General features: G+C 37.7%; 2 protein-coding genes across 2 annotated transcripts; both read left to right on the forward strand.

Annotated features, from left to right (window-relative positions):
* The first annotated feature begins 815 nt into the window (after nt 1-815).
* Nucleotides 816-1648, forward strand: LOC134066545 (olfactory receptor 4C11-like). The gene is made up of 3 exons (XM_062521910.1): nt 816-948; nt 1198-1535; nt 1640-1648. The coding sequence occupies exons 1-3, from the start codon at nt 816-818 to the stop codon at nt 1646-1648; spliced, it is 480 nt and encodes a 159-aa protein (XP_062377894.1).
* A 7285-nt stretch (nt 1649-8933) lies between these two features.
* On the forward strand, nt 8934-14514 carry LOC134066546 (olfactory receptor 10S1-like). The gene is made up of 5 exons (XM_062521911.1): nt 8934-9128; nt 9348-9467; nt 13268-13387; nt 13625-13765; nt 14437-14514. Exons 1-5 carry the CDS (start codon nt 8934-8936, stop codon nt 14512-14514), a joined length of 654 nt encoding a protein of 217 aa, XP_062377895.1.
* The last annotated feature ends 1832 nt before the right edge of the window (nt 14515-16346 follow it).

Below are 16346 nucleotides of genomic sequence, written 5' to 3' on the forward strand. Positions count from 1 at the left end.
GATCATTATGCTCTTAAAAAGTATGGAGCACTCATTTAAACAGTCATATGAAGGAATTTCATTAGCCTGCCTAAGGACAAGAGAATAAAGGCCAGTACTATTGCCCCGAACTACACTGCCTGCCAGGAGTAGATGGAAAAAACTAATTTGCATCACAAATTGTAGACTAGGCCCAGACAATGCAATGTTAGAAAAATGATGCTATCTACAAAATCACTGATAATGTTACCAGTTGGGTTGTTTTAAAATCACGTTTCTTGAAATACCCATATGTTCTTATTTCCCCAGTAAATTTCCATTATTCACATGATTTTAAGTAAGAAAAATACATTAAAACATTTTCAAGTATATGCAATTATACATGCAAGACGGTTAAGCCCCTTTTCCTTGGAAGACTTAGTCCACAGAGATTATACTGCACATGTAACCTGTTCCTCACAGTTTTGCAAGTAGGCCTACAAATAGGCCCCTCTAGCTTTCTAGAGAGCCAAGTGCTGCTACTCTCTGGTCAGAGTACTGTTTTGACAGATACAGAACAATTTTAACTGCTATGTCCTGTTGCTTCTTAAAAGGTATTATAGACACCTGTTAATTGTAAATTCTCAAAGAAGACTACAGAGGATTGCTGTTGGTAAGTTAGTTTAGCAAAGGTACTGATATTTTAAGATGAAATGAAATGACTGATGTGACTCACATTGTACTACGGTGTTTTACAGAACTTCTCATTATTGTCACTAATGAATCTCATTACTTATTTGCAGGGAATCATGGAGAATACATCTTTTACATCCTTCATATTTATGTATTATGAACCAATGAACCAACATAAATATTTGTATTTCACACTTTTTTTCCTAATTTACATTGTAACTATTGCCTTAAATACTTCCTTAATTACAGTAGTGTATAAGAAAAAAACCCTACATGAACCGATGCACATTTTCATTTGTAATTTAGCATTTAATGGAATATACGGAAGCACATCTATGTTACCACATATTATGACTAAACTTCTTACACAGTCACACACAATCTCTTTGGTCAACTGTTTTATTCAGATATTTTGTTTACACACTTGTTGTATTGTTGAACTGATGACACTTGCTATAATGGGATATGACAGATATGCAGCAATATGTACCCCCTTACACTATCATGCCAAAATGTGTCCAAGAAAAGTAAAAATTCTCATTGCAGTGGCTTGGCTGTTTCCTTTCTGTTCCTTTGCGATGTATCTATCACTTACACTTCGTCTGACCCTTTGTGGCAATAACATCTACAAAACTCATTGCACAAATTTTGATCTCATTAAACTTTCCTGCCATGATACCTCTGTAAATAACATTGTTGGGATCCTTCTCTTGGGTGTGTATATGTTCCCACAATTCTTTGTAATTTTGTTTTCATATGCTCAGATTCTGAGGATCTGTTTACATGCATCCAAAGAATGTCGAAAGAAAGCGCTTCAAACGTGCATACCACATTTGTTGACATTTATAAATTATTTTTTTGCCGGTTGTTTTGAGCTGATCCAAGTGCGTATGAAGACAACCCAGATTCCATATGGGATGGCGGTATTTATGTCTCTTTATTTTTTTATTTTGTCACCGCTTTTAAATCCTGTGATATATGGCTCTAGTGCACTTAAAATACATTTTCATCAGAAGAGGAAGTTATCACCAGTGTCATGATGAACAGTGATATCATTTGAAAAATCATGTAAACACCAATGCAGGTGTCTCTTTCCTGCAAAAAATGTCAAAGCCCCATATTCTGGCAGCAGTGGAAATCAATTGTTACTTGTCTAGCACAACTGAAATGTATGTAAAAGAATAAGAACCATGTATCCTGTGTTCATTCAATTGTAGTAGCCCAATTGGGGCAGCCGTGGTGTACTGGTTAGCCCATCGGGCTTGTAACCGGAGGGTTGCCGGTTCGATCCCCGACCAGTCCACCACGGCTGAAGTGCCCTTGAGCAAGGCACCTAACCCCTCACTGCTCCCCGAGCGCCGCTGGTTGGGCAGGCAGCTCACTGCTCTGGGTTGTGTGATTCACCTCACTGTGTGTTCGCTGTGTGTTCACTAATTCTGTTAAATTGGGTTAAATGCAGAGAACTGAATTTCCCTCACGGGATCAAAAAAGTATATATTCTATTCTTTTCTATTCTAGTATATGGCACATCAGAACTAATAAATGTAATTAAAAGGTCATAGATTTGGATTTTTTTGGAATTTGGTTAAAGGGTTACTCTGGCCCTTTCCAACACAGGGCCCTGTTATTCAAGGTCACAGAGTACTGTCAATACAGTAATGCCTGCAACCTCCTTTAGTCATTTTGACTGTTTGAAGGACCTTTAATCTGTCCTTGCGGTTTCCCTCAGCAGGGCCGTGCAGAGACCTTTGGATGGACATTTAAAAAGGGGTGGATGGAATCTCGAGATTTTTAAATGTTAAATGAAAACATATTTTACAGTTTAATCTGTTAAATTGCAACCCATCTCCAAACAAAAGGAACATGGAATCTTATAACAAACTGCATCATACAATGTCCTTGTATCCCAATAGTGTGTGTGTGTGTGTGTGTGTGTGTGTGTGTGTGTGTGTGTGTGTGTGTGTGTGTGTGTGTGTGTGTGTGTGTGCAGGGCCGGAGTGGGGCCTCTTTTCAGCCTGGGAACTTCAGGCCCAATACCGGCCCACTTTTTCCATGGTAGTGGAAATTGGATAAATTAAGCAACAGTTCAGCTCTTACTATCCTGTATTTTTTCTTATCAATACCATGGTTCAACAAATAGCCTAATTTAGGTTAAATAATAACCTGAGAAGTTAACCCTCTAACCGCCCGGGTTTTTTTGGATTTTTGCATAAAAAATTCAAAAGGCCATGGCTTGAAAGTGGTCAGAGATAAAGTCCTACTGTAAATGTGAAAATCATTGAGTATGAACTAAAGTTTATAAAGGGAGTACATTTACTCATCTAATTTGCATATTATGACGTCACAGGATGGCAATAGCGTCAAATTATGCACATTTCAGTAAATACTGATTGTTGAACACATTTGAGCAGTTTTACTTTGGTTTTTGTAATTTCTCCGACATAACAAACAAACAGGACCACAGCCACATGTAAACCAACAATAGTAAACTATTAGTATTACCACAATCCCTATGTTACTATATAATAAAGTAGCCTGGTCAAATCAGTTCCTATCGCGGATGACTTTGTAGTTCTTCAGAGCCCTATTTTTACTAGACCTGCTGTCTGTACCATGTCAATTACAGACACTATCATCATGATTATCACTGGCACCAAGCACACCATGCTTATTTGAACCCTTTGGTCAACATTGCTGCAGGTAAACATTGACGTACACACGCAAAGACCCACCTCCATTCACAGACGCATCTTGACTGTCACTGCCAATGAACGACCGATCATAATCTCCAAAAGGCAGATATTCTCCTTCAGAATCAGAGTAGGTGAATGGCAGACTCAAGACTTCATAACACACGACTTTGTTTTTTAACATTTGCCGTTTTTCTGCTTCAATTTGTGCATAGCGATCGCGCATTTCACTTCCGCATTATAAACAGGAAATGCGTCTTTTTTTTTTGTTTCTCGCGAGTAATGCAGGCACTTCCTGAAAACTTTTTTACTCGAATTTGGGCTTGAATCGAAGCTCTGGATGTCTGCCAACTAGTGGTGGAGAGTACAAAGGCGATTTGTCACCCTACTCGGATCTACCGTCTGTTTTAATCAGTGATGTTGCTTGTCGCCGTACGGCGCCTTGGGCGGTTAGAGGGTTAACAAGCATATTCCACTATCCCAAGGTTGATAAATTAACAAAAGCAGAAATAAATGAATAAAGCATTTGAAACGTATTCCACTCTTCAGCATAAAGGCATATTGAACTAATGTTTACAGTTCAAATCACAGTACAGTATAAAGTTACACTGTGAATAGCAACGGCATCTATAGGAGCGGCCATCCATGTGACCGATGGACGTAAAATGTATCCAAATTCACCTTCTCTGTTTAGCCTAATTGCTCACAGAGTATACTTATCACAAATAAATAGATGTCGTGGAAGAGCTGGACTTAAGCTTTCAAACGATATTAGCAGCTAGGTGCTGTGATAAACTTAACGCAACGTAACTAAAATTAACGTTGGTTACATTCAGATTAATCATAGGCTATTTCCATTGTGCACACAGAGCTTCATCCACCTCCACAATACTCTCGGTGGTAGCCTATCCCGAACTCTAGTCAACACATAGCTAACCATACATCAAAGTAAACAGCAGACCTTATCAGACACGAAAATATGAATCATTCCTCTGTACAATACGCTGATCCCAAGTAATCCGGTTTTAAAATTGCAGTAAATTTCTACATGTTATCCAACTTCGGGCTAAATGATTATATTAAGCTTCCATTCGAAAAGCAGCCCAACAAATGAACTTGCTTTCTAAATCAAAGTCTAAATAAAAGTTTAATAGGCATGAATCATGACTTGTTGTAACAGAGGTAAATATCGTAGCAAATAGCCTGGTGATGATGAGAGCTTAGAAATTTATTTCACACTTGCTGGAGACCCTGGTGCGTATAGTTGCGGTAGCCTACCGGCCCTGTATCGGTAGCCTATCTGAGAAATCATATTTGGGAAAAGACGTGCTATGGACCCAACCAACTCTGTTTTAGGAGGGGAGAACTCCCTCGCATGGTAGGCTAGAGCCCATGCAGAGGCTGTCAGAGGTGTCAGAATACGGAATGTCTGTAGCCTACTTCAAGAGAAGATGGACTAACGTGACACATGTAAAAAAAAAAATAAAAAAAATCTCAACCGGCCCAAAAGTGAAGCGGCCCACCGGGAAATCTCCCGATTCTCCCGATTACCCACCCCGGGCCTGTGTGTGTGTGTGTGTGTGCGTGTGCTGTAAAGACTAGTGCCCGAACAACACTGAAATTTGCAAATGTCATATACTGTACATATGACATTTGCATGCATGCACTGTAATTACACTACATGTAAATCCCCATTCTCTCTCTTTTACCCCCTTTTACATTTCATTTTTGCCATTGTGTATGCACTGGTAATTCCTTGGGATTGCATCTCTAGTTTGTCCTATGGTTTCCCGCAGCAGGGCCATGCAGAGACCTTTGGAGAGACAGGTGCTCACATTTAAAAAGGGGTGCATGGAGTCTGAATTGTATAGCATTGTCTTAAGCAAAAGCTTACAACATGCTTTAAGATTCCTAGGACCGATCATTATGCTCTTAAAAAGTATGGAGCACTCATTTAAACAGTCATATGAAGGAATTTCATTAGCCTGCCTAAGGACAAGAGAATAAAGGCCAGTACTATTGCCCCGAACTACACTGCCTGCCAGGAGTAGATGGAAAAAACTAATTTGCATCACAAATTGTAGACTAGGCCCAGACAATGCAATGTTAGGAAAATGATGCTTTCTACAAAATCACTGATAATGTTACCAGTTGGGTTGTATTTAAATCACGTTTCTTGAAATACCCATATTTTCTTATTTCCCCAGTAAATTTCTATTATTCACATGATTTTAAGTAAGAAAAATACATTAAAACATTTTCAAGTATATGCAATTATACATGCAAGACGGTTAAGCCCCTTTTCCTTGGAAGACTTAGTCCACAGAGATTATACTGCACACGTAACCTGTTCCTCCCAGTTTTGCAAGTAGGCCTACAAATAGGCCCCTCTAGCTTTCTAGAGAGCCAAGTGCTGCTACTCTCTGGTCAGAGTACTGCTTTGACAGATACAGAATAATTTTAACTGCTATGTCCTGTTGCTTCTTAAAAGGTATTATAGACACCTGTTAATTGTAAATTCTCAAAGAAGACTACAGAGGATTGCTGTTGGTAAGTTAGTTTAGCAAAGGTACTGATATTTTAAGATGAAATGAAATGACTGATGTGACTCACATTGTACTACGGTGTTTTACAGAACTTCTCATTATTGTCACTAATGAATCTCATTACTTATTTGCAGGGAATCATGGAGAATACATCTTTTACATCCTTCATATTTATGTATTATGAACCAATGAACCAACATAAATATTTGTATTTCACACTTTTTTTCCTAATTTACATTGTAACTATTGCCTTAAATACTTCCTTAATTACAGTAGTGTATAAGAAAAAAACCCTACATGAACCGATGCACATTTTCATTTGTAATTTAGCATTTAATGGAATATACGGAAGCACATCTATGTTACCACATATTATGACTAAACTTCTTACACAGTCACACACAATCTCTTTGGTCAACTGTTTTATTCAGATATTTTGTTTACACACTTGTGGTATTGTTGAACTGATGACACTTGCTATAATGGGATATGACAGATATGCAGCAATATGTAATCCCTTACACTATCATGCCAAAATGTGTCCAAGAAAAGTTAAAATTCTCATTGCAGTGGCTTGGCTTTTTCCTTTATGTTCCTTTGCGATGTATCTATCACTTACACTTCGTCTGACCTTTTGTGGCAATAACATCTACAAAACTCATTGCACAAATTTTGATCTAATTAAACTTTCCTGCCATGATACCTCTGTAAATAACATTGTTGGGATCCTTCTCTTGGGTGTGTATATGTTCCCACAATTCTTTGTAATTTTGTTTTCATATGCTCAGATTCTGAGGATCTGTTTACATGCATCCAAAGAATGTCGAAAGAAAGCGCTTCAAACGTGCATACCACATTTGTTGACATTTCTGAATTATTTTTTTGCTGGTTGTTTTGAGCTGATCCAAACGCGTATGAAGACAACCCAGATTCCATATGGGAGGGCAGTATTTATGTCTCTTTATTTTTTTATTTTGTCACCGCTTTTAAATCCTGTGATATATGGCTCTAGTGCACTTAAAATACATTTTCATCAGAAGAGGAAGTCATCACCAGTGTCATGATGAACAGTGATATCATTTGAAAAATCATGTAAGCACCATGCAGGTGTCTCTTTCCTGCAAAAAATGGCAAAGCCCCATATTCTGGCAGCAATGGAAATCAATTGTTACTTGTCTAGCACAACTGAAATGTATGTAAAAGAATAAGAACCATGTATCCTGTGTTCATTCAATTGTAGTATGGCACATCAGAACTAATAAATGTAATTAAAAGTCATAGATTTTGGGTTTTTTTGGAATTTGGTTAAAGGGTAACTCTGGCCCTTTCCAACACAGGGCCCTGTTATTCAAGGTCACAGAGTACTGTCAATACAGTAATGCCTGCAACCCCCTTTAGTCATTTTGACTGTTTGAAGGACCTATAATCTGTCCTTGCGGTTTCTCCCAGCAGGGCCATGCAGAGACCTTTGGAGGGACATTTATAAAGGGGTGGATGGAATCTCGAGATTTTTAAATGTTAAATGGAAACATATTTTACAGTTTAGTCTGTTAAATTGCAACCCATCTTCAAATTAAAGGAACATGGAATCTTATTACAATAGGCATCATACAATGTCATTGTATCCCAATAGGTGAAGTGTGTGTGTGTGTGTGTGTGTGTGTGTGTGTGTGTGTGTGTGTGTGTGTGTGTGTGTGTGTGTGTGTGTGTGTGTGTTGTGTGTGTGTGTGTGTGCTGTAAAGACTAGTGCCCGAACAACACTGAAATTTGCAAATGTCATATACTGTACATATGACATTTGCATGCACTGTAATTACACTACATATAAATCCCCATTCTCTCTCTTTTATCCCCTTTTACATTTCATTTTTGCCATTGTGTATGCACTGGTAATTCCTTGGGATTGCATCTCTAGTTTGTCCTATGGTTTCCCGCAGCAGGGCCATGCAGAGACCTTTGGAGAGACAGGTGCTCACATTTAAAAAGGGGTGCATGGAGTCTGAATTGTATAGCATTGTCTTAAGCAAAAGCTTACAACATGCTTTAAGATTCCTAGGACCGATCATTATGCTCTTAAAAAGTATGGAGCACTCATTTAAACAGTCATATGAAGGAATTTCATTAGCCTGCCTAAGGACAAGAGAATAAAGGCCAGTACTATTGCCCCGAACTACACTGCCTGCCAGGAGTAGATGGAAAAAACTAATTTGCATCACAAATTGTAGACTAGGCCCAGACAATGCAATGTTAGGAAAATGATGCTTTCTACAAAATCACTGATAATGTTACCAGTTGGGTTGTATTAAAATCACGTTTCTTGAAATACCCATATTTTCTTATTTCCCCAGTAAATTTCCATTATTCACATGATTTTAAGTAAGAAAAATACATTAAAACATTTTCAAGTATATGCAATTATACATGCAAGACGGTTAAGCCCCTTTTCCTTGGAAGACTTAGTCCACAGAGATTATACTGCACACGTAACCTGTTCCTCCCAGTTTTGCAAGTAGGCCTACAAATAGGCCCCTCTAGCTTTCTAGAGAGCCAAGTGCTGCTACTCTCTGGTCAGAGTACTGCTTTACAGAAAAATTTTAACTGCTATGTCCTGTTGCTTCTTAAAAGGTATTATAGACACCTGTTAATTGTAAATTCTCAAAGAAGACTACAGAGGATTGCTGTTGGTAAGTTAGTTTAGCAAAGGTGATATTTTAAGATGAAATAAAATGACTGATGTTACTTACATTGTACTACGGTGTTTTACAGAACTTCTCATTATTGTCACTAATTAATCTTTTATTTGCAGGGAATGATGGAGAATAAATCTTTTGCATCCTTCACACTTACTAATTATGAAGCAATGAACCAACATAGATATTTGTATTTCACAATTTTTTTTCTAACATACATTGTAACTATTGCCTTAAATACCTCCTTAATTACAGTAGTGTATAAGGAAAGAACCTTACATGAACCTATGTACGTTTTCATTTGTAATTTAGCATGTAATGGTATATACGGAAGCACATCTTTATTACCACATATTATGACTAAGCTTTCTACACAATCACACACAATCTCTTTGGTCAACTGTTTGCTTCAGATATATTGTTTACACACTTTTGGTATTGTTGAACTCATGATACTTGCTATAATGGGATATGATAGATATGCAGCAATATGTACCCCCTTACATTATCATGCCAAAATGTGTCCAAGAAAAGTTAAAATTCTCATTGCAGTAGCTTGGCTTTTTCCTTTCTGTTCCTTTGCGATGTATCTATCACTTACAGTTCGTCTGACCTTTTGTGGCAATGCCATCCACAAAACTCATTGCTCAAATTTTGATCTCATTAAACTCTCCTGCCATGATACCTCTGTAAATAGCATTGTTGGGATCCTTCTCATGGGTGTGTATATGTTCCCACAATTCCTTGTAATTTTGTTTTCATATGTTCAGATTCTGAGGATCTGTTTACATGCATCCAAAGAATGTCAAAAGAAAGCGCTTCAAACGTGCTTACCACATTTGTTGATTGTTATAAACTATTTTTTTGGCGCTTGTTTTGAGCTGATCCAAGTGCGCATAAAGACAACCCAAATTCAGTATGGGATGGCAGTATTTATGTCTCTTTATTTTTTGATTTTGTCACCGCTGTTAAATCCTGTAATATATGGTTCTAGTGCCCTTAAAGTACATATTCGTCAGAGGAGGAAGTTATCACCAGTGTCATGATGAACAATGTTGTCATTTGAAACATCATGTAAGCACCAATGCAGGAGTAACACTCAGTCTCTTCCCTGCAAACACATGGCAAAGCCCCATATTCTGACAGCAATGGAAATCAATTGTTTCTTGTCTGTTTGTATTCAAAGCACAACTGAAATATATTTAAAATATAATATGTTCCATTTAGCATGTGTTCAAACACAGTGAATTGTAGTATGCTTGTACATCACTGCTAATAAATTTAACTAATATGTAAAATAGTTTTTTTTTTTTTTTTTTTGTGGCTAAAGTGTAACTCTGGCCCTCTCTAACATAGGGCCTTGTTGTTCAAGGTCACAGAGTACTGTCAATAGAGTAATGCCTGCAACCCACTTTTAGACATTTTGGCCAAGAAGGACCTATAGGAGACTTTTGGAGGGACATGTGCTCACATTTAAAAAGGGGTGGATGGAGTCTTGAGATTTTTAAACATTAAATGACATACAATCTTACTGTTTAATCTTTTGAATTGCAACCCATCTTCAAACAAAATTGAACATGGAATCACAAACTGCATCACACAATATCATTGTATACCATTAGGTGAAATCTATATCTCTTTGTGTGTGTGTGTGTGTGGTCAGAGATCCACTGTCTTCAGTGCATTTCTTCCTGATTTCAGTTGAGTGTTACAGCATTCTATAGCTGTAACACAGCTCAGCTGTTGTTTGTGTAACCTGAATATTTAGTGGGTTTTTAGAGTAGTTCCCTCTCTCTGTGAGCAAGACAACTTCAGGTTACACTTCTCTTCTTTATTTCAACCACTTTAGACAGTTACACAGAAGCCTATACGTGCTCCTTTCTCTTCAGCTCAAAAACTCCTCTAAAGCCATCTACTGTATATCTGGGGAACTACAATCCTGATCATTCATTCACCATTGCATGAACAGAAGAATGAATGAAGACTCAATGAAATAAAATAACATTAAACAAAATAATAATGTAATAAAATCATTGTTTACATTTTCAATCAGAATTATAGCATATTGTCTTCGACAAAAGCTGATAACATGCTCTAAGGTTCCTTTCATTACATTACATCACATTACATTTGGCTGACGCTTTTTGACCTAAGCAACTTACAACATGGTAAAAGCATTTTAAATTTAAAGAGCAATTCTAACAACAAATTTACAACAAACCAAAAAACACAATAAGTGCATAAATGACTGTGATAAGTGCATCAATGAGTGCAATTGACCGTATAGGATCAGCAAGACTAAGTAGAGCTATGAGAGGAGATGTTCTCTGAAGAGCCGGCTTTTTGCAGACGTTTTTTGGAAATAAAGAGGGATGTCCCTACTCTAGTAAGAACTGGTAGTGCGTTCCACCAAAGAGGAACAACAGATGAAAAAGTTTGGAGCACTGGTGGAAGAGTTAGACATTGCTCGGTATAAAGGACTGTTAGTTATGGACCACCAATTTAAACAGTCAGACTGTTAAGAGAAGATTAATGCAAATCTGAAATAAGCCTATCTCTATATAGACCTCTGAAGTTTGCCTACAAATAGGATCCAAAGCTGCCATCTTTGCCCATATAAGGAGTTCCGGGTGTTAATTGAAGCTAACTGTTTATGGCAAGTTGCATTGTAAGTTAGCTCTGGGGTAGCAAAGATCTAAGTGTGCCATCTTCACCAACCGAAGATCACACTTGAAGGCAGATGACAAAACTTTGTAGCGCAAAACGTCTGCATTTCAGGTGCGAACATTCAAAATCCCCATGTTATTTTCCCATAGAAAAAATCTCAAAATACCGGATCTCCTTATTTGGGCAAAGATGGTGGCTTTTTTTGTAGGAGAACTTCAGAGGAAATACAGCTTCTGTCATCTTTTATCATGATTTTCGAAATCCCGGAAGTACTTTTTCAGATACCTCACAACCGTGTGTGCCTAATATTACACAACAGAATTTGAATTTCACTGCGAAACTTGCTAGATCATTGAAGACCAGTAACCACTCGTGCACATTTTTAAAAACGAATGTTTAGGGGTGTTTTAAGGACAGATGCACAAAGCAAGCAATGTTAAAGCCATACAGAGCTCCATTCTAAAGCTGCCAAATTCCACAAACAGGCTTTATTGTCGAGATTTTGGTGTCAAACACTCGTTTTCATGCTATGCAATACAGAAAACTGGCTTAAAGTGTAAAATACCGAAATATTCCTTTAAAGGAACACTTAAACGTTTTTTTTTTATATTAAACTATGTTATTCGCTTAATTAAGACAAGTTGATACATACCTCTCACATTTCAATGCGTGCACTCACTGGCTCTGGCGCGCAGCGCAACTTTGATAGCACTTAGCTAGCTCAATGCATTCATTAGGATCCAAACAGAGATGAAGTTAGAAGCGACCAAACACCTCCATGTTTTCCCTATCAAAATACATTTACACAAGTAAGACCAAGTATGGTGAGACAAAATAAAACGTGGTGCATTTCTAAGCAGGTAAGAGGGATAAATATATTGTGGCGGAATAACATTGGGAGCACTTAGACTCTGCGCAGTAATATCCTCACTCCAAAGTGAAACTAAAAGTGCAAGAGTGAGGATATTACTGCGCCACACAATATAGTGCACCAGAGCCAGTGAGTGCACGCATTGAAACGTGAGAGGTATGTATCAACTCGTCTTAGTTAAGGGAATAACATAGTTTAATATGAAAAAACGGTGAAGTGTTCCTTTAAGTGCTCCAAAAATAGAGGTCTATGTGAGAAAATGCTTTTAATTCTTGAATTCTTGAAGATTACTTTCAATACGAGTTAGTTATTGGGCTTGTTGCAAAGCAAGGCCACTAACATACCACGAATGGACAGAACCTCAGTGGTATGATGGAAAAGTCCTCAATGATACAGCAGTCAACAAAATAACAGTAGTCTTGGCCTATTGCTCTTTTAAGTCAACCTGACATCAGTGAGTTGCGAGTTGGTGGCCAGCGACAGTGTATGAATCGTTTCTAGCAGTATGCACATTTCTAGTTGTGAGGTTCTCTCACTGATTTCATATGCACACACCCCACAGACCAAAGAGTTTCCTCCCACTTTTGATCATATAAATACTTCATCCTAGTGTTGTCTTCTGTTTAGTGAGGTACACTAAAAACATACCTCAGATTAGGTGAGTATGTATTTACTGATATTTGAAGTGTATTTTCTACATTTTTGATTTTCCAGAACTCAAAGGCTTTAAAGTTGGTATTGACTGAAAAAAATAATATTTTAGGAGAGGGACAAGGGTGTTGTAGAATGTTACAGACTATTTTGCTGAGTGCCTCGACTTTCTCACATTTCTGTCAAACTGCAATTTTGTAGAGCACCATGGACAACATATCTACAGCAACAGCTTTCATACTCAAGCCATATGAAAAAATGGAACTTCAGAGTAATTTGTACCTTGTTGTTTTTCTTCTACCATACATTGTAACCATTGCTTTGAATACACTTTTAATTGTTGTTATTTACAAAGAAAGAACCCTTCATGAACCTATGTACTTTTTCATTTGCAATTTATCATGTAATGGAATATATGGAAGCACAACGTTGTTTCCACATATTATAACTAAGCTTGCTACAAGGTCATACACAATCTCTTTGGTCAACTGTTTTATTCAGATATATTGTTTACACACTTGGGGTACTATTGAACTGATGATCCTTGCTACGATGGGATATGACCGGTATATTGCCATATGCACCCCATTACACTATCATGAAAATATGTCTCCAAGGAAGGTCAAAATTCTCATTGCACTCAGTTGGATCTTCCCTTTATGTACTTATCCGTTTTATTTAGCACTGACTATCCGGCTGTCTTTTTGCAACAATATAATTTACAAAATCTACTGTGCAAATTATGATGTAGTTATTCTTTCCTGCACTAGCACTTTTGTAAATAACATTGTTGGGCTTCTTTTAATGGGTGTGTATATGTTCCCTCAGCTCTTTGTGATTTTGTTTTCATATGCTCAGATTCTGAGAGTCTGCATGCATGCATCCACGGAGTGTCGAAAGAAAGCCATTCAAACATGTGCACCACATTTGTTTACATTTATAAACTATTTTTTTGGTGCTTTTTTTGAATTCATCTATACTCGTTTTAGAAACACCCAGGTACCATTTGGGTTAGCATTATTTCTGTCTCTGCATTTCATGATCTTGCAACCAGTATTTGACCCTCTACTGTATGGTTTCAGTGCACTCAAATTGTATATTGTTAAGTTTTTTCAAAAGAGGAAGACGTCACCATTAAGTAAGCGATAAGGTCATGTTTTCCATTTTGTCATCTAAAATGTTTGTCATACACAGATGCACGATGTATCGGCCGATAAGTGAAAAAATGAAAATATTATTCCAATAACATAATTCGGCCGATAATTTACGCCGATATTTTTTAAAACCCTAATTTCCCAACTAGTAATAGACTTAAGTCCCGCATGTGTACACTGAACTACTTGAGTTTGTTTGGCTATATAGCCTACTTCTTCCCCTAAATAATGTCAGTGAATGACCATCAAGCAGAGCAGAGCACAGTCCTCATGTGCTAGTGCGTGTGCACTTTACCACGCTATGGGGAAACAAATGAACTACTGTAACTCTTCGGTAGGCTAGTAGATAAGTTCTAAGTTGTATTTTAATATTATTTTCATTTTGTTCGCTTGGATTTTGCATTATTACTAAGCAATGTGTGTCCTTATTGTTCCCATTCCTGCTTCAGTTCCAGACAGGTCATCATTAGCCTATAAGTTATTCAAAAATAAAAACCTCTTTAATTTCTGCTGCAGCAGGATCTGCGCAACAGAGTAGTTGGACACAAGATACTGTCCGAGAAGTTGCAGCTTTATTCAGTAATCCGCAGTTGAAACTACACATTATGTTTCCCTCACGAACCCTGATTTGGTCGCTATAGCTTTCTTCTTGCTTTTACCCGTTTAAGTGTGTTGCGCGTTTCTCCATCAAAACGATTCATACACTGTCGCAGGCCACTAACTCGCAACTCACTGATGTCAGGTTGACTTAAAGGAGCAATAGGCCAATACTGCTATTTTGTTGACTGTATCATTGAGGACTTTTCTATCATACCACTGAGGTTCTGTCCATTGGTGGTATAGGTAAAATTACTGCAAATACATGATGCTTATTAAATGCTGTGCTCCTTTTTTTTCAAGAGTAATATTATCGTATGGGTATCAATACTTAATGTTATCGGCCCTAGAGTTCCATATCGGTGCATCTCCATTAAGATAGCCTATATAAGTAATATGCATACAAACTAGTGATTTGTTGTTTACATATCAGCTAATGTTTAAGATTTCTGATACGCACTCACATTTATAATGTATTTAATCTGTATTAAAGGGATAATCCGGAGTGAAATGCACTTTAGATCAATTTTTCGGACTATTGGGAGTACATACGTTGAGTTGACACCAAAATCATGACATTCGGATGTATTTTGAGAAAGTTCGAGTTCACCGTTTTTAGCCAAAACTCGTTAGCCTGGAAGTGACCGGGGCAGGTCCTTTCGCCACTACAAAACGCTATTTTTATACCTCTTCTACTGTTCCAAACAACGCTACACTTACGTGGTAGTGAGTAGAGGGTCCCTAAAGCCAAACCGAAGTATCCCCACGTCTTTATGTGGTCGGATAGAGAGTCCAGAATGAATTTAATCGAGTCAGTACCTTCCGGAAATGTCGCTGTGGCAGCTGCGCAACGCTTCAACAACACTTTACTAACATTTCCGGAAAGGTACTGACTCGATTAAATTCATTCTGGACTCTCTATCCGACCACATAAAGACGTGAGGATACTTCGGTTTGGCTTTAGGGACCCTCTACTCACTACCACGTAAGTGTAGCGTTGTTTGGAAGAGGTATAAAAATAGCGTTTTGTAGTGGCGAAAGGACCTGCCCCGGTCACTTACAGGCTAACGAGTTTTGGCTAAAAACGGTGAAGTCGAACTTTCTCAAAATACATCCGAATGACATGATTTTGGTGTCAACTCAACGTATGTACTCCCAATAGTCCGAAAAATTTATCTGAAGTGAATTTCACTCCGGATTATCCCTTTAACATTCCTCTTAACATTATTCTAAAATTAAGTCTCATAGTTTTCTCAGGGCGATAGACTAATATGACACATTCTATGACACAATCACCATAAATGATATTATTCATGAATTATTCAAAAAGCATGAGCATACATTATAACAAAAACTGACTCAACAGAGGCTCTAGACCTTTGTCTTTCCAACCAGTCTTTTTGCAGACTACTTGCCTCTTGCCTGACCTTCACACTAAAGCATTTTTGGCATCTTTGCCCAAACTAACTTTTCCTTCCTTTGTTACCAGTGAAGAGAGAGTCACGCTATTAACCCAACCAGACCACTAACTTATAGATAACTAGATGTACCGCAGAGCGGTACAAAATATGACCACTGCCCAGTCCTGCACATTCTCTCCCCATAAAATAAATTACGCTTGTCAATTCATCTCCATCTCCTACTTTTGTGTATGCAAATGAGTGTGTGCATAGTGTGTGCTTGTTTTTGTGTATACTGTAAATCCTCAAATTATGTCCGAGGTCTTTTATTTACTTAGGCTGCACAAAGAACAGGCCTTTGTCTGGGGCAGGTTTTATTTCGTACGTGTTTATTGTGAGAGTGTTTTATTATATTGCTAAATGTTGGGA

The sequence above is a fragment of the Sardina pilchardus genome, chromosome 19, assembly GCF_963854185.1.
Source record: "Sardina pilchardus chromosome 19, fSarPil1.1, whole genome shotgun sequence".
NCBI classification, from domain to species: domain Eukaryota; kingdom Metazoa; phylum Chordata; class Actinopteri; order Clupeiformes; family Clupeidae; genus Sardina; species Sardina pilchardus.

Coding starts and splice junctions, on each gene's coding strand:
- LOC134066546 (XM_062521911.1), top strand. CDS start 8,934: ATGACTAAGCTTTCTACACAATCACACACAATCTCTTTGGTCAACTGT. Junction 9,468..13,267: donor CTTGTTTTGAGCTGATCCAA/GTGCGCATAAAG, acceptor TGTTTTATTCAG/ATATATTGTTTACACACTTG. Junction 13,766..14,436: donor CTCGTTTTAGAAACACCCAG/GTACCATTTGGG, acceptor TTTCTGCTGCAG/CAGGATCTGCGCAACAGAGT.
- LOC134066545 (XM_062521910.1), top strand. CDS start 816: ATGAACCAACATAAATATTTGTATTTCACACTTTTTTTCCTAATTTAC. Junction 949..1,197: donor ACCGATGCACATTTTCATTT/GTAATTTAGCAT, acceptor TTCTCATTGCAG/TGGCTTGGCTGTTTCCTTTC.